The sequence below is a fragment of the Mustela putorius genome, unplaced genomic scaffold (assembly GCF_011764305.1).
Source record: "Mustela putorius furo isolate JIRA1106 unplaced genomic scaffold, ASM1176430v1.1 tig00003846_pilon_pilon_pilon, whole genome shotgun sequence".
NCBI classification, from domain to species: domain Eukaryota; kingdom Metazoa; phylum Chordata; class Mammalia; order Carnivora; family Mustelidae; genus Mustela; species Mustela putorius.
In genome coordinates, this window is record NW_025421999.1 from 11,277,302 (window position 1) to 11,295,952 (window position 18,651).

The window sequence follows — 18,651 nt, forward strand, 5'->3', positions numbered from 1 at the left end:
TACTTTAGAGAATTATATAGTTTGTAGAGTGAAAGGTATCATGCAGAATTTTCATCAGATATGGAAGAGATGATGAAATATTCATGCTGTGGGCTTAGGCAGTGAGGGGCCCTGTTCACCATTCTTTTTCTCACTGGTGGAGCCCGATAGAAATGTAAGCAAGCCGTATTGCTACTTTGAGATTAAGGAACTAATGGAGTCAATTTTGGGGGTCATAGAGAGTGTTGTCTGTATAGAGTGGGTTCAGTCCAGGAGAAGAAACTATTAAAAAGAGTGTGTGCTTTAGGCTCAACAGACTTGGGCTTGATTTCAGATGCTTTTTTATAGGCTTTGTGACCTTAGGCAAGTTATAATCTTTCTAAGCCTCAGTTGTTGTTTAATATGTGAAATGGACATTTTGATGCTACCTTCCTTATAGAACTGTTTGTTCATGGGATTCAGTGAGTAATACTTTTATATAAGACCTTGTATAGTGCCTGGCACAAAGTAAGTATGTAACTCAGTATATTAGCACTAAAAGAAAGCCTGAGGGATTTGCCAGTGACAGTTAAAATGGGTAGCCTAGTTTGTTGGGATTACACATAAATGTTATATTTGAAGTTGCTGTGTAGCTATACGTATCTTTACTACTACAGAATTGTTAAAGTCTGTAAAGCTAAGATCTAGAATCTATATGTGGAGTGTTAATGTGGAAAGATGCTCCTGATATAACAAGATTCTAATACAGAGTGGATACTATGGTCCCATTTTTGTTAAAATGAAAATTATTAAATATTAAACTTTTTATTTTCAGTAGTTGAACACATTTTGTCTTATTTTATTCATCTTGACTCTTGAGTCAAAAATTACAATGTATGTGTTCAAACTGTCATGAGGCCATAGCAATAGTTGTGGCTAACAGTTACTTTTCACGTGTGAAACTCCAAATTTGGTATTAAAGACAAGTAACAGTTTGTTCTGTACAATTTGGTATTTGTGTTTATAGGTCCTGACTATGGGAGAAATAACCAAAGGAAAGAGACTTCTTAATCATGAACAATTAAAAATTTTTTAAATTCCGTATTTTTTGAAAAAAGTATTTTACAGTTACTATATTCGTGGCATTTGACATTCCGAAGATATAAAATGTCATGCAGTGCAAAGTGTCCCTCCACTTCTGACCCCAGTTTCTCAGGAGGTGACCACCAGTCTCTGGAGGTGGCCACTGTTATCTATTTCTTGTGAATTCTTTCAAAGATGTTTCATGTCTGTAGAAGCTAGAAGCATCTTGAATGTGTGTACGTATATACATGTCCCACCTGTCCCCATAGTCTGTGCATACTATACACACTGTTCTGTGGGAGGAGGGTTGAAACTATATGAAAAATTCTGTAGTCATTTACATTATGAGAAAACATCTTTATTGAAAGTAATTTTTATCTTGGTTAACTTGTATATGTGTGTGTGTTTTTTTAAGATTTCCTTTTGTAGCTGTTTCGATTGGCTTCACTGTAAATAAAAAGGTATGCTGTTTAAATTTATAGTAAAATGCCTTGCTCTCATTTTCTAAGAAAGAGTACATAAATTTAGGTTTGTTTCTATATTCAATTTATATAGCTGCATTATTTCAAAGTAAGCTGCAGAACTGTTAGAATTGGCGTGATGCTTTTTCCAGTAAAGAAAATTTAATCTCTGAGAAGCAATAATTAAAAGAAAAAAATACAGATAAGTGACTGAAATACAATTCATATTTAATCACCATTATATATGTGATAGAGTCAGATGTGATAGGAGCTGATGTGTGATCTGAAATGCTAGATGCAAGTGGAGGGATTTGAGTTAAGAATGCCTTAAGGTGTCTGTGAAGGGAGACTTTGAAAGACCAGAAAATGGTAGGGGCCAGAACATGGTTGGGAAATGCTGAGTATGTTCAGGAATCCAAATATTTGCTTAATTTGAAACCTAGTAGAATACAAGCTGTAGCTATTGCATTTCCTTGCTGTTTGGCTATTTCATTGATCCAGCAATGAATGATGTTTACTAACATCTGTCATACCTGACTTCCAGGAGCTTGTGATGTATTTAATCAGTATGTATACAGGAGAGATAAAAAATCTGTGAAAATAAAAACACATCTTAGGCACAGGGTTGCACTAATTAGTGAGAACTTCTGAAAGAAGCTAAAGGAGCCTTTACCCTATAATCAGCCTTGGGCTATGTGCTGCCCTGCCATTGAACTAACTCACAGTTCATGCTGAAGTTAGATGGGCAGACAGATAAATACATAGTGGAACTATGAAACAAATGCTGTGAGAACATGAAGAGGGTGTATCCAGTTCTGCCCAAGAGTGGTTTGGGGAAAATCTTCATAACAGAAGGGGTCTTTAGAGTTTGGTCATGTGAGTTGGGTTTTAGAAAAGGAGGAATTTTTCAGATAAAGAAGAAACGGAGGAAAGTATTTTAATCAGAACAGCTTGGAGAAGAGCATGATGTGTGTAGGGAACGAGATATTCATTGAGAGTAAACTCTGAAAGTGGCAGGAGTAGAAATGATGAGGCGAGTTAGTTGTGGTTTATTGTGAGGCACTGTGGCTTGTCTATGCCAGAACATTTATTTTTAGGCTGTAGAAAACCAGTAGAGGTTCTTCAAGTACAGGGTGACAGATAATTCTTGCAGTGCAGAGATCATACCAGAGGGGCAGGGTGGGTGATTCTGAACTAAGATGGGGCAGTGAGGGTGGCTGAGGAAATGCCAGAACCAAAAATAAAACCAAAAAATAAAATTTGAAGAAGACATTTGGGGAAGGAATGATGTGTGATCAGGTAATGAGTGATCTTTGACCTCTTTGGTTGAGATTTCTGCAAGATTAATGGACGCATAGGTTCTGCCCTGTGATAGTATGGTTGTAGGTGGTACAGGCCACAGTTAAATGTGGTAGTTGAATTTATGAACTGGAAAGAACAAACCTCTAAGAATATAGACATCCAAGAAGGGGATTGAAGAAATGGAAGAGTGAACAAATCCTGACCTACACCACTTTTAAGGGTTGGACAGAGAACAAGGTCCTCAGAAAAAGTGACACAAAAACAGATTAGTGAAAGAGGTAGGACTATGTATACTGCCAGAAACATGGGAGTACTGGATTAAATAATATTTATTTATAATAATTATTTATTTATAAATATTTATTTATAAATATTATTTATTAAATATAATTATTAAATAATAATCCAGTACTCCCATGTTTCTGGATTAAGAAATAAGTACTGGATTAAGTAATAATCCAGTACTTCCATTTATAAATATGTAATAAAGTATGGATGATGGTCAGCAGTCGCCAATATTTGGAGATGGTATTTGGTTAGTAGGAGTTCACAGGTAATTTCTTTCAGGGAAGTTTTGGAAGTGTGTGTGATCAGGGCAGAAGCCAAATTGTAATTTTTGTTAAGAGGAGAATAAAAGAGGTGAAGTATAGACTACCCTTTAGGCAGTGAAGGGAAAAGGAGAAGATAACATCTTGAAAATTTTGTGGGGGAGGTAGAAATTTGGTGTGAAAGTATCAGAATGGAAATCTGAGAGGAGGAGGATCAGTTGGTAGAGGAGTATTTCAAAGACATTTGAGAGGGTCGGAATCAATAAAGAAGGAAGATTCACCTTAGAAAGTAGGAAATACTTACCTATCTGAGGCAGGAGGGTGAGAGGTCAAGGTGGGTTGAGTTGAGAAATGGATGGGACAAGAGTCAATGATTCAAGTCTGATGACCTCTTTCCTCTGTTTAAGCTGGAAATTAACATTTTAAGTATCCCATAATAGTTATTTGAAAACATTCTCAGTATACAGATTTTTTTGTTACTGTCTTAAAAAAAGTATTGATTTAATGATGAAAAATACTCAAGTTTGATAAAGGAAACTTTTTTCCTTCCGCAGATGGAATTTGGAGTGGTATACAGTTGCCTGGAGGATAAGATGTATACTGGCAGGAAAGGAAAGGGAGCCTTTTGTAATGGTCAAAAATTACAGGTTTCACAACAGGAAGGTAGGTTTATCCTCTCATTTTTGGTGTGGTTGATATTCTTTACGTGTTTTTCATTATTTTTGAGTTAACCAATGGAGTTCTCGCAGTTTTTAACAGATTTGTAAATTACATGTCTTTTCCCTTTACATTTTTGTTTCCACCACAGTTTTGAATGTGGTAGTGGAAGCAAGGAAGAAAGTATAGTCCAGCAAACACCACTCAGACTCACCAGCTTGCTAAATGCTGGGAATAGAAAGATGAATAAGAATGGCTTCCTACCCCTGTGAAGTTCATGGTTTATTGTTTCAGCCACTGCATCTCAAATTCTTTGTCAAATTCCTCTGATCTGATGTCACTGGGACCAGTTGATAGACTGTAAATCTTAGGGGGAAAAAGTCTGTTAATGTTGGGAATCATTAAAAATGAGGTCTGTATATTTTTTACGACCTTGATGATTGGCATTTTGTCTTCTATGTGACAGCTCATTGAACTTTTGAGTCCCTTTTTTTCCATAAACTATGTCCAACATCTCCCACAGTTTGTACTTCAGATTCTAAGTGCAGCAAGAACTTAAAGATACTTGCAAATCAGTCTAAGTTCAGAATCCCCCTATACTTCTATAATTTTTTTCCTCAGACACTTAAGTTGAGAGCAGATTTTTAGTTTCTTTTTATTGAACTCTAGGATGCTAAAGATTGGGATATATCCTAATTTTTAAGATAACATGTGAAAAAACATGCATCTTATCAAAGTGCTGAGTGAAGTAAGTCAAGCAGAGAGTCAGTTATATGGTTTCATTTACTTGTGGAGCATAGGGAATAATACGGAGGACATGGGAGATGGAGAGGAGAAGTGAGTTGGGGGAAATCGGATGGGGAGACAAACCATTAGAGACTGTGGACTCTGAGAAACAAACTGAGGGTTTTGGAGGGGAGGGGGATGAGAAGTTGGGTGAGCCTGGTGGTGAGTATTAAGGAGGGCTTTTATTACATGGAACACTGGGTGGGGTGCATAAACAATGAATCTGGGAACACTGAAAAAAAAATTAAATAAAAAAAAATTGAAGCATTTTAAATGCAAAAAAAAAAGTAATGTGGTAGCTTTTGTAGAAACTAAATCTTTCCCTTTTTGTAATTTTTTTTTGCATTTTATAATTCTTAATTAGATTATCAGATTATTAGAAGAAACAGTAATTGTGAACATGTTTAGAACAAGCTGGTAAGTGTATACTAGTGGAAGGAGATGAAGTGTAGGGTATGCTACACAGGGAGTCTCTTAGCCAAAGGTGTTGAGTGTGTTAAGAGCTTCAATCATGTTGTTTCAAAGACGGAATGGAAAATATTGGGTAATCTATCAATTTAGTAAATGGAGGTCAGCCACCATTCAGTTTAAACTTTTGTTTTATTTCAAACCGATATTTAAATTATTTATTTTGTAAATTCTTTTTAAATTAAGGTATTTGCTTATTTCCCACTAAAGGTATCATGCATGTAAGCAGATTGGTTATATTTTATATTTTGGGGGGATGTTCAAAGAAGCAGACTCCTTGATTATTAAAGATATTACATTTACCAGAATTCTAATACTTCAAGGCTTAGAATGAAAGAAATATGGTACAACTAGAACGAGGGATGAAAATTGTCCTATTTTATTTTGAATTACAAGGATCACATTTTTAAATCAGAGTTCTTATTACTAAACTTAGTGATTATTTAAAACATTTTCTTTTAGATATTACCAAATCACTGTTGGTGACAGAGTTTGGCTCTTCCAGAACACCAGAGACTGTAAGAATTGTTCTTTCTAATCTGGAAAAGCTTTTGTGCATTCCTATTCATGGGTAAGCTCTTTTTATTTCTTCCCTAAAGTTCCAGAGAATTTAACATTTTCAGAATAAATTTTCCATTAACAGGCTTAGGATCACTCCCATAATTATAATTTTGTAATATAATTTATAAAACCTTTTTATCTGAGAACAATTTCAAACTTGACAAAATTTGCAGAAATAATGGGGAAAAAAAGGATGCTCTTTACTCAGATTTATCTGTTGTTAACATTATACTCCATTTGCTTTATCATCTCATCATTTCCTTTGTGTGTGTATGTGTGTGGTTGTGTGTATGTGTGTGTATATATACATGAATGCGTGCATACACAAGTGCATATACACCTTTTTTCCTCTGGACTGTTTTAGGGTAAATTAGTTATATTATGGCTCTTTACTCCAAAATACTTCAATTTATTTCCTGAGATTAGGGATTTTTTTTCATAACCACAATATAATTGTTGACTTTATAAATTTACATTTTATCTAATCTACCATCAATATTTAGTTTCTGTAGTTGACCTAACAATGTCTTTTGTAGCATTTTCTTCCTCCAGTGCAAGTCAGTGTAGGGTCAAGCATGAATATAGTTGTCACATCTCTTCAGCCACTTTTGATCTGAATATTTCCACAGCCTAAGAAATTATCCACTTCCCCTCATCTTTCAAATTATTTGCATAGAAGAATACAAGGTAGACTCTTAAAATTTATTTCTGGTTTCTCTCAATAGTTACTTCTTCCTTGTTACTTGTTCTTTTTTATATTTGTGCTTTTTTCTTTTTGGAAATCTTAATTAAATTACTTAGTATTTTGTCATTTTTTTTCCCCTAGAGAACCAGGATTATGATTTATTAATCTGATATACAGTTTTTCTCCTCTCTGTCTTGAATTTATTTTTATTCTTTAATTTTTTTATTAATATAAGTGTTTAGGCTATGAATTTTTATCTTACTGCTGTTTTAAATGTATCCCACAGATACTAATATGTAGGGTTTTCATTAATTATTTTTCACAAAATCTGTAATTTGTATTTCCTCTTTTACCTGAGAGTTGTGTTCTTAAATTTATATAAGGAATTTTTTTCAAATTTCATTTTTAATTTTAATTTAAAAATTTTATTTTTAATTTTAATTTTTAAAAAATTTCATGATTTAATTAATGATTTAATTTAATTTTGCATTAAAAATTTTCATTTTTAATTTTAATTTTTATTACATTGTAATGAATCTGCTGTTGAGCTTACTAATATTTTGTTTGTGCCTAGTATATGATTAATTTTGGGGACAGTTCTGTACATACTAAAAAAAAAGTATATTCTCCATTATTAGGGTATAGTATTTGATATATAGCCTAAAGATGAACCTTATTATGTTGTTTATTTTTTGTCTACTTCACCTGTCTCATACATTGGTCTTAGTTTTTTGTTTGACTTTAGGAAAGGACAGCAAGCGTTTTATAGCTCATCCTCTATAGATTCCTTGAGAAGAGCACATGTGCATAAAAGACTCCATGAGTTCTAGCACATTCCGTACTGTTTTTCTTTGGCCTTGAAACTTGAACAGCTTGGTTGGTTATAATATCCTTAAGAAAAAGTATGAACTAAATGTCTTGAAAATGCTGTTTTACTGTTGCCTTGCTTTGTATGTTGCTTTTGAGAAATCTGATGCCATTCTAATTTTCTTGGCTTTTAAATTCATATTTTGGGATGCCTGGGTGGCTCAGTTGGTTAAACGTCTGACTTTGGTTTAAGTCATGATCCCAGGGTCCTGGGATCCAGTCCCACATCAGGCTCCTTCCTCAGCAGAGAGCCTGCTTCTCCCTCTGCCTGCTGCTCCCCCTGCTTGTGTGTGCTTGTTCACACGTGCTTTCTCTTTCTCTCTGACAAATAAATCTTAAAAAATTTCATGTTTTACTTGGAGACTCTGAGAAATTTTTTTTCTTTTAATCTTCCATGGCTAATAGCTTTACAAGGACAGATCTTGGAATTGTTCATTCTGGCAGAATTTCCTCCTTTAACATGTATATTCAGGTTTTTTTCATCCAGGAGAATTTTTTTGAGTTATAGTTTTAAATACTAGTTCAGTTCTCATTTTCATTTTCTGTTGTTTTCATTTTCATGAGGGCACTAGTAGGAATGCTGTTTCCTTTGGGTCTTTCTCAGCTACTCTCTCTCTAGCCCTTTTTACTACTTTCCTGTATTTCCTTTCTTCATTGCCTTTGATTAGATTTTTATTGGCATATGTTGTCCTTCAGGTACCTTGTGATTGGGATTTCATTCCTGATTTAATTTTGTCTCTCCCTTCCACCACCTTTTCTGGGTTCATTCATTTCTTGTTTTCTGTCTTTCTCCACACCCTCCCCCCACAGTTTCTGCAGTAGTTTTTGTATTTCTCATTTAACACCCTCCCCTGCCCCCATATTTACAAATATTTATTTGAGGATATTCAATTCAGGTTGGATTGATTTCATTTTCAGTTTTTTATAGCTTCATTGTTGAGTTTTGGGGGGAGACTGTATCAGGCAAAAAAAAAAAAAAATCCCAAATACTTTCATTAACAAATACCTGATATTTTATAGTAGTTTTATGTGATTATGGTCTCCTTTTTTCGGTTCTGTTTTATTTTGTGATCAGGGTTTCTGGTACCTGTTTTTGCTGTCAGTTCTGACCTTCTGTACAATTTCCTTTCTGATAATCTATTAAATTGTGGTGGGCGGTGAGGGTTGGCCTGTCTTATTTCGCTTTCATTTCTGCAGGATCCTTATTTTTTCATGCCTAATTCTTTTCCATCAATTCTTTGTCTAAAAGAGGTGCCACCCCTCTCTCTCTCTCTCTTTTTTGGCAATAAATTGACAAATTATTTTAGTTTCAAGTATACAGAATAGTGATTTCATATTTGGATATATTGTGAAACGATTACCACAGTAAGTCTAGTTAACATCACCACATACAGATTTTTTTCATCTTGTGGTGAGAACTTTTAAGATCTACTTTCTTAGCAACTTTCAAATATGCAGTACAAAATTACTAACTGTAGTCACTGTGTAGTATATCCCCATGACTTATTTTATAACTGGAAATTTGTACCTTTGGATCTCCTTTACCCATTTTGCCAATCCCCTCAACCTCCCACCCCTGGCACCCACCAATATGTTCTCTAAGAGCTCAGTTGTTTTTTTATCCTGTTTTGTTTTTAGAATCCACATATATGTAGAATAACCGATCTTATCTGACTCTCCCCAAGAAGTGTAGCTTCCTTGTGGCTGTGAGTTGAGGTTCTACTTTTTTTCCCAGCCCCTTCCCTGTAGCAGGACTATGAATTAGCAATTTTTACATGTTGTTCAGCATTTTTATGTTTGTCTTACCCTTTTTTTTTTTTAATTAACGTATAATGTATTGTTTGCCCCAGGGGTACAGGTCTGTGAATCATCAGGCTTACACATTTCACAGGACTCACCATAGCACATACCCTCCCCAGTGTCATAACCCAGCCACCCTATCCCTACCGTGCCAGCAACCCTCAGTTTGTTTCATGTGATTAAGAGTCTTTTATGGTATGTCTACCTCCTGATCCCATCTTGTTTCATTTTTGCCTTTCCAACCCCCCACAGCCCCCCACCCTTCCTCTCAATTTCCTCATATTAGTGGGATCATGTGATAATTGTCTTTCTCTGATTGACTTCTTTCTCTCAGCATAATACCCTCTAGTTCCATCCATGTAGTTGCAAATGGCAAGATTTCATTTCTTTTGATGACTACATAGTATTTCATTGTATATATATATACCACATCTTCTTTATCCGTTCATCTGTTGGTGGACATCTAGGTTCTTTCCGTAGTTTGGCTATTGTGGACATTGCTGCTCTAAACATTTGAGTGCATGTGCCCCTTTGGATCACTATATTTATATCTTTAAGGTAAATGCCCAGTAGTGCAATTGCTGGGTCATAGGGTGGCACTATTTTCAACTTTTTGAGGAACCTCCATACTGTTTCCCACCAATGGTGTAGGAGGGTTCCCCTTTCTCCACATCCTCACCAACACCTGTCATTTCCTGACTGGTTAAATTTAGCCATTCTGACTGATGTGAGGTAGTATCTCACTGTGGTTTTGATTTGTATTTCCCTGATGCCAAATGATATGGAACACTTTTTCATGTGTCTGTTGGCCATCAGTTCATGTCTTCTGCCCATTTCTTGATTGGGTTCTTTGTTCTTTAGGTATTGAGTGTGATAAGTTCTTTATAGATTTTGGATACCAGTCCTTTATCTGATATGTATTTGCAAATATCTTCTCCCATTTTGTCAGTTGTCTTTTGGTTTTGCTGACTGTTACCTTTGCTGTGCAAAAGCTTTTGATCTTGATGAAGTCCCAAAAGTTCATCTTTGCCCTTGCTTCCCTTGCCTTTTTGACATCTCTAGGAAAAAGTTACTGCAACTGAGGTTGAAGAGGTTGCTGCCTGTGTTCTTGTAAAGGATTTTGATGGATTCCTGTCTCACACTGAGGTCTTAAATCCATTTTGAGTCTATTTTTGTGCGTGATGTAAGGAAATGGTCCAGTTTCATTCTTCTGCATGTGATTGTCCAATTTTCCCAACACCATTTGTTGAAAAGACTGTCTTTTTTCCATTAGACATTCTTTCCTGCTTTGTTAAAATTAATTGACTATAGAGTTGAGGGTCCATTTCTGGGCTCTCTATTCTGTTCCATTGATCTGTGTGTCTGTTTTGTGCCAGTACCATACTGTCTTGATGATATCAGCTTTCTAATAGAGCTTGAAGTCTGGAATTGTGATGCCACCAACTTTGGCTTTCTTTTTCAACATTCCTCTGGCTATTTGGGGACTTTTCTGGTTCCATATAAATTTTAGGATTATTTGTTCCATTTCTTTGAAAAAAATTGATGGTATTTTGATAGGGATTGCATGAAATGTGTAGATTGCTTTAGGTAGCATAGACATTTTCACAGCCCCCCACCCTTCCTCTCAATTTCCTCATATTTATTCTTCCAGTCCTTGAGCATGGAACGTTTTTCCATTTCTTTGTGTCTTCTTCAATTTCTTTCATGAGTACTTTATAGTTTTCTGATTACAGATCCTTTGCCTCTTTGGTTAGGTTTGTTTCTAGGTATCTTATGGTTTTGGGTATAACTGTAAATGGGATTGACTCCTTAATTTCTCTTTCTTCTCTCTTGCTGTTGGTGAAATGCAACTGATTTCTGTGCATTGGTTTTATATCCTGACACTTTACTAAATTCCTGTATGAGTTCTAGCAGTTTTGGAGTGGCGTCTTTATTTTTTGGGTTTTCCACATAAAGTATCATATCATCTGGAAAGAGTGAGAGCTTGACTTCTTCTCTGCTTATTCAGATTTCTTTAATTTCTTTTTGTTGTCTGATTGCTGAGGCTAAGACCTCTAGTACTGTGTTGAATAGCAGTGGTGATAGTGGACATCCCTGCCGTATTTCTGACCGGAGTGGAAAAGCTGTCAGATTTTCCCCACTGAGAATATTTGCTGTGGGTTTTCATAGATGGCTTTGATCATATTGAGATATGTACCCTACACTTTGAAGAGTTTTGATTAAGAAAGAATGCTGTACTTTGTCAAATGCTTTTTCAGCATCTATTGAGAGTATCATATGGTTCTTGTTCTTTCTTTCATTAATGTATTGTATCACATTGATTGATTTGTGGATGTTGAACCAACCCTGTAGCCCAGGAATAAATCACACTTGGTCGTGGTAAATAATCCTTTTAGTGTACTGTTGGATTCTATTGGCTAACATTTTGGTGAGAACTTTCACATCTGTGTTCATCAAGGATATTGATCTGTAATTCTCCTTTTTTTTTTTTTTTTAAGATTTATTTATTTATTTGACAGACAGAGATCACAAGTAGGCAGAGAGGCAGACAGAGAGAGAGGAGGAAGCAGGCTCCCTGCTGAGCAGAGAGCCCGATGTGGGGCTCAATCCCAGGACCGTGGGATCATGACCTGAGCCGAAAGCAGAGGCTTTAACCCAATGAGCCACCCAGGTGCCCTGTAATTCTCCTTTTTGATGGGGTCTGTCGGGTTTTGGGGTCATGGTAATGCTGGAAGTTTTCCTTCTACTTCTATCTTTTAGAACAGTCCCAGGAGAATAGGTATTAATTCTTCTTTAAATGTTTGGTAGAATGCCTCTGGGAAGCCGTCTGGCCCTGGGCTCTTCTCTCTTGGGAGATTTTTGATGACTGCTTCAATCTCCTTACTGGTTATAGGTCTGTTCAGGGTTTCTATTTCTTCCTGGTTCTGTTTTGGTAGTTTATATGTCTCTGGGAATGAATCCATTTCTTCCAGATTGTCATATTTGCTGGAGTAGAGTTGCTCATAATATGATCTTATAGTTGTTTGTATTTCTTTGGTGTTGGTTGTGATCTCTCCTCTTTCATTCGTGATTTTATTTATTTGGGTCCTTTCTCTTTTCTTTTTGATAAGTCTGGCCAAGGGTTTATCAATCTTTTTAATTCTTTCAAGGAACCAGCTCCTAGTTTTGTTGATTTGTTCTACTGTTCTTTTGGTTTCTATTTCATTGATTTCTGCTCTGGTCTTTATTATTTCTCTTCTCCAGCTAGGTTTAGGCTTTCTTTGCTATTCTCCAGCTCCTTTAGATGTAGGGTTAGGTTGTGTACTTGAGACCTTTCGTTTTTCTTGAGAAAGGCTTGCATTGCTATATACTTTCCTCTCAGGTCCGCCTTTGCTGTGTCCCAAAGATTTTCAACAGTTGTGTTTTAATTTTCATTTGTTTCCATGAATTTTTTCAATTCTTCTTTAATTTTCTGGTTGACCCATTCATTCTTTAGTAGGATGCTCTTTAGCCTCCATGTATTTGAGTTCTTTCCAACTTTCCTCTTGTGATTGAGTTCTAGCTTCAGAGCTTTGTGGTCTGACAATATGCAGGGAATGATCCCAGTCCTCTGGTACTTGTTGAGACCTCATTTGTGATCCAGGATGTGATCTATTCTGGAAAATGTTCCATGTTGCTTTGGGATGGATTGTTCTGAATATATCTGTGATGTCCATCTGGTTCAGTCTGTCATTTAAAGCCTTTATTTCCTTGTTGATCTCTTGCTGAGATGATCTATCCATTTCAGTGAGGGGAGTGTTAAAGTCCCCTACTATTACTGTATAATTGTTGATGTGTTTCTTTGCTTTTGTTATTAATTGGTTTATGTAATTGGCTTCTCCCATGTTAGGGACATAGATGTTTAAAATTGTTAGATCTTGTTGGACAGACCCTTTAAGTATGATATAGTGTCCTTCTTCATCTCTTATTATAGTCCTTGGCTTAAAATCCAATTGATATGATATAAAGATTGCTACTCCTGCTTTCTTTTGATGTCCATTAGCATGGTAAATTGTTCTCTGCCCCCTCACTTTAAATCTGGAAGTGTCTTTGGGTCTAAAATGAGTTTCTTGCATACGGCATATCAATGGGTCTTGTATTTTTTTTAACCATTCTGATACCCATTGTCTTTTGATTGGGGTATTTAGCCCATTTACATCCAGGGTAACTATTGAAAGTTATGAATTTAGTGCCATTGTATTGCCTGTAAGGTGACTGTTACCCTATATTGTTTCCTTTCCCTTCTGGTCTGTTACTTTTAGGCTCTCTCTTTGCTTAGAGGACCCCTTTCAATATTTCCTGTAAGGCTGGTTTGGTGTTTGCAAATTCTTTTAATTTTTGTTTGTCCTGGAAGCTTTTTATCTCTCCTTCTATTTTCAATCATAGCCTAGCTGGATATAGTATTCTTGGCTGCATATTTTTCTCATTTAGTGCTCTAAATATATCATGCCAGTCCTTTCCGGCCTGCCAGGTCTCTGTGGATAGGTCTGCTGCCAATGCAGTATTTCTTCTGTTGTGTGTTACAGACCTCTTGTCCTGATCTGCTTTCAGAATTTTCTCTTTGCCACTGAAGTGTGTAAGTTTTACTATTAGATGATGGGGTGTGGACCTATTTTATTGATTTTGAGGGGGGGTTCTCCGTGCCTCCTGGATTTTAATGCTTGTTCCCTTCACCAAATTAGGGAAATTCTCTGCTATAATTTGCACCAATATACCTTCTGCCCCTCTCTGTCTTCTTCTGGGATCCTGATTATTCTAATATTGTTTTGTCTTACAGTATCACTTATCTCTTAAATTTTCCCCTCATGGTCCAGTAGTTGTTTATCTCTTTTTTTCTCAGCTTCTTTATTCTCCATCATTTGGTCTTCTATATCACTAATTCTCTCTTTTGCTTTGCTTATCCAAGTAGTAGGAGCCTCCATTTTTTTATTGCACCTCTTTAATAGCTTTTTTGATTTCAACTTGTTAGGTTTTAGTCCTTTTATTTCTCCAGAAAGGGATTTTGTTTCTCCAAAAAGGGATTCTCTAGTGTCTTTCATGCTTTTTTTGAGCCCAGCTAGCACCCTGATAATTGTTATTCTGAACTCTGGTTCACATCTTACTAATGTCCATATTGATTAGGTCAGTTGCTGTCAGTACTTCCTCTTGTTCTTTTTTTTGAGGTGAGTTTTCTCTCGTCGTTTTACCCAGATAAGAATAGATAAACAAGAGGACAAAATCCGAAAAGGTGAGCAACGACCCAAGAAAAATGTACACTAACCCAATTGGAAGAGACCCGAAACTGGAAGGAGAAGAAAGGAGAAAAAAAAAAAAAAAGATTAGGCTGGTGAATAGAACAGAGCCACCACTTGATTTTGGGTGTATTTTGTTCTGTTAGAAGAGATTTTAAAGAAAGAAAAACTTATATATATACAAAAATAAGGGTAGACATGATGAAGCATTGGAATATGACTGTAAAGATGAAAATTCAAAATGATTCTCAAAAAGGAATTGATAAGAGGTTGGTTGGAAAAAGGAAAAAGAAAAGAGAGAATGTGATCAGGCTGGAAACTAGAACAAAGCCATGTGCTAGATTTAGGGTATATTTTGATCTATTAGAAGAAATTGTATCCCAAAATTTTAAAGAAAAATCCTTTATGTATACAAAAAATAAGGTTAAATACAATGAAGGGATAGAATATGACTATAACAATGAAAAGTTAATAAGATTTTTTAAAAAGGTATTGATAAGATATAATTGTTAAAAGCCATATAAATAGGAAAGAGGAAAAGTTAAAAAAGTAGAATAAGAAAAAAAAGAAATTTACAAAATTTAACTTTGAAAGACTAAAGGATCTTGGGAAAAAAGCCATGCATTCTATGTGTTGTTTTCCCCTAGCTCTGGAGTTCTGCAGTTCTCATTGATCAGTGGACTTGGTCTTGGCTGGATGTTCTTGCTGCTCTTCTGATGGAGGGGCCTTTTGCAGTGATTCTCAAGTGTCTTTGCTTGAGGCAGAATTGCACTGCCCTTGCCAGGGGCCAGGCTAAGTAATCTGCTTGGGTTTTCTCTCGGGAGCTTTTGTTCCCTGAATGATTTCCGTACAGCTTTGGAGGAAGGGAATGAGGATGGCAGCCTCCCAGTCTCCAGCCTATAGGAGCCGAGAGCTCGGGGCCTCACTCCTCAGTGCACCCTGAGAGTAAAGCAGTCACTCCCTCCCATCTCCCTGGTCTCCGGCCACATTCCGTGCTCATCCTGCCTGTGACTGTGTTTCTATGTCTGGCACATAGCCCTGTTTGGACTTTCCAAACCCAGCAGTTTCCTGCAGTGTACTCCTGTGCTGCTCCTCTCAGAGGAGGAAGGAGGGGGTCTTTCTGGATCTGCCACTTGTAGGGTACCTACTGGAAGAGCAGTGGCTTGACTGTGCCTCGGATCTCAGATTAAGGTAACCCCGAGCTGAGATTGCACTCCTCAGCTCCATGTCTGGAGCCGGCTTTCCTGCTCTGATACCTGGGAGCTCTGCCATACTCAGGCACCCCTGGTCTTTCTGTCACCCTGCGGGTCCTGAAACCACACTGTCTCTGCAAGGGCTCTACCCGCCCCCCTGCTTAGCCTCTGGAGCGACATCCTTCAGTGGAGCAGACTTATAAAAGTTCCAATTTTGTGCTCTCTCACTTGCCAGGAGCTGGCCTCTCCTGCTGTGGTCTGTCTTCCCATCGCTTTGGATTCACTTCTCTGCATGTCCTACCATCTGGAAAGTAGTTGATTTTCTGTTCCTAGAATTGCTGCTCTTCTTCTATCTCCTGTTGAGTTTGTAGGTGTTCAGAATGGTTTGGTAACTATCGAGCTGAACTCCTGGGATATTATGATATTTCAGTCTCCTACTCTTCCGCCATCTTACTTCCTCTCCTCACTTTCTCTTTCTTAAGGTAGCTTTGTCTGTGTTCCCTCTGGCTCTTCTGCTCCCTTCTCCTCCTTGTGACAGAATCTTTTCTGCCTCCCTCCCCAACTCTGTATCCTCAAGCTTGCAGTGCTATATTAGGATTTTTCTGTTTTCCCACTAGTTACAGAGAATTTATGTTTTCTAGTTCCTAGAATTGCTGAAGGAATGGTTCCTATACGTTTTACTTGTCCTCATTGATTTTATTTTTATTTTGGGGGGGAAGAAAATAGTGAGTTTTAAATCAGAATGCCACTATTATGTTCCAAACATGAGGGTCGTTCTATAATGGAAGTTTTGTAGATGAAGAATTAAAAGCAGATATTAAACAGGTATATACATTTGTCCTTAAAAGGGAAGCTAGAGTTTTGAGGTTCTTAAATTTAGTGTAGTTAATGTGTATGTTAAGTAGAATTCTCCTGACCTTTATTGTGGTTGTTTTCATGAAGAAAAATAGAGAAAAATAATAACCACAGATTTTGGGGATTTTATTTCACTACCAATTATGCCTACCTTTTGCCTTCTGAAAATATTGATTTAAAAGGCTCTTAAAACTGACCAAAGACCATATGATAATCCAGACTTATTTGTAGGTGACTTGACTGAGGTTCGGAGAGGTAAAGTGACTGTCTGAGATCACACAGGTAGATGGAGATGTGACTAGAACCCTGGCTTCCAGACCATTTATCTGTCTTCAACATTAGATTTTCGTTTTAGGAGTCAGGACATTACATGTACAGTTTGGTCTGATACAAACTATAATTCTAGGCTGTAGATCTGTGACCTCTTTTGTAATAAGTAAAGTAAAAAAAGTTCCTGTCAAGAAAGTATAGGACCTAGGGGTGAGTGGCTGATTCAGTCTAGAGCATGCAACTCTTATTCTTGGGGTTATGGGTTCAAGCCCCACATTGGGCATGGGACCTACTTAAAAAGAAGAAGAAGAAGAAAAGAAGGTATATAATGTCTCAGAATGATATCCCTGAGGGAAGAGCAATATGATTAAAAAAGACTGTAGCTACAGCACTATTTTGAAGCAAGGACTTTAACTGTAGGCAATAAAATGTTTATGTTATTCATAAAAGAGCTATAAGTGCTTTATAAATTTAACCTTTTCTATTTCCATGGTCTGAAGTAAAAAGTATATAGTGCCCTTTTATTTTTGTATGTTCTTAAAGGTAGAACAAGGAAAATATTGCCAAGAAGTGCTGACTTACTGATTTCTTTCTGTGATCTTTTGCATTCTGCTGATTGAATGTGAATTTGGAAGGGTTATTTACACATGCACATGAAACTAAAGAGAGTTATAATTTGAATGAATGTTTTAAACAAGTAGAAACAGTCTAATAAGTTCCTAACTAGTAAATGATATTTATGTAGCAAAGTTAAATCATTACAGGTCTATTTCCTTTAGTTTAATGTTTAGGGACTTATTAAGGTGAAATGCACATCGATTTGCTTCTGTAATGTTTTCTGGCATCATGGTTTAAAGAATAATTTCATCTTAAATATAGTCTTTGAGGACCTTTCAGATGTTAGGCACTCTCCTAAGGGCTTTGCATATATTTATTATAACCATTAACAACAGTGTCCAGAGTAAGTTGGTATCCCCATTTTGATGACAAGAAAAGTAAAACTTGAAGAGGAAACTTTCTCAAGATTATAGTTTTAAGCAGCTAAGTAGGATTGCAAACTCAAATCTCTGATACTGAAGATAGTTCTTCTTTACTTTATGCCAAAAATTCTCCAAATGGATCAGACTAAGATAGACTTCAGAACACATTTGTAAAATCTATAGCACAGTCTTGATTATTTGATAATTAAGTACTCTCTGGCAGTATTTGTCCATAAAAGAATATGTTCTTTTCTGACTATCAGGCCCCTTGCCTGAGAGCCTATGATATTTATTAGAAATGAATAGAAGCATTGCCAGTAGGTAGCAGTTCTTCCAGCCTGCAGTTCTGTGTCTGAATAGAAATTCCAAGGGGTCATTTATGAAAGAGCTTGATATTTGCTTTCTAGGACATGAGCTATGAACGATCACATAGCCCATGAGAAACGGGGAAAATTCCATATGCCATTCTTTATATAAACTATCAAAAGCCGCTAAAGTTAACTTGGTTTTATGTATTTGAAAAGCAGTCAAATGTCTGTTTAACATTTGTTACTAGTTCTTTCTTAAATCTGATATGCAGTAAGAAATAGGCAGGAAAGCATATTTGGAATCAAAGGCATCACATCATTTTAATCTTTTTTAAAAGTTGATTTGGTGTAAACATGTCTCATTTTTAACTGTATTTTGGTAGAGTCTTTAGGGTGTTCTATGTATAGTAGCTGCGCAGCTGCCAGTAGTGACAGTTTTACTTCTTCGTTACCAATTTGGATGCCTTTTATTCCTTTATCTTGTGTGATTGTTGCAACTAGGGCTCCCAGTATGTTGAAGAAAAGTGATGGGAGTGGACATCCTTGTCTTGTTACTGCTCTTAGAGGAAAAGCTATCAGTCAGTATTTTACCATTGAGCATAATGTTAGCTGTGGGTTTT

The 18,651-nt window shown here is 36.4% G+C and overlaps 1 protein-coding gene across 2 annotated transcripts in view; it reads left to right on the forward strand.

The window, feature by feature from the left end:
• The window catches only part of IMPA1 (inositol monophosphatase 1), a 35,086-nt gene that overhangs the window by 5,943 nt on the left and 10,492 nt on the right, over window positions 1–18,651 (forward strand). For both annotated transcript variants that reach the window (XM_045063160.1, XM_045063161.1), the window contains exons 5-7: window positions 1,457–1,502; window positions 3,907–4,015; window positions 5,726–5,834. In XM_045063160.1, the coding sequence (XP_044919095.1) occupies window positions 1,457–1,502; window positions 3,907–4,015; window positions 5,726–5,834 (264 nt within the window). The remainder of the gene's footprint in view (window positions 1–1,456; window positions 1,503–3,906; window positions 4,016–5,725; window positions 5,835–18,651) is intronic.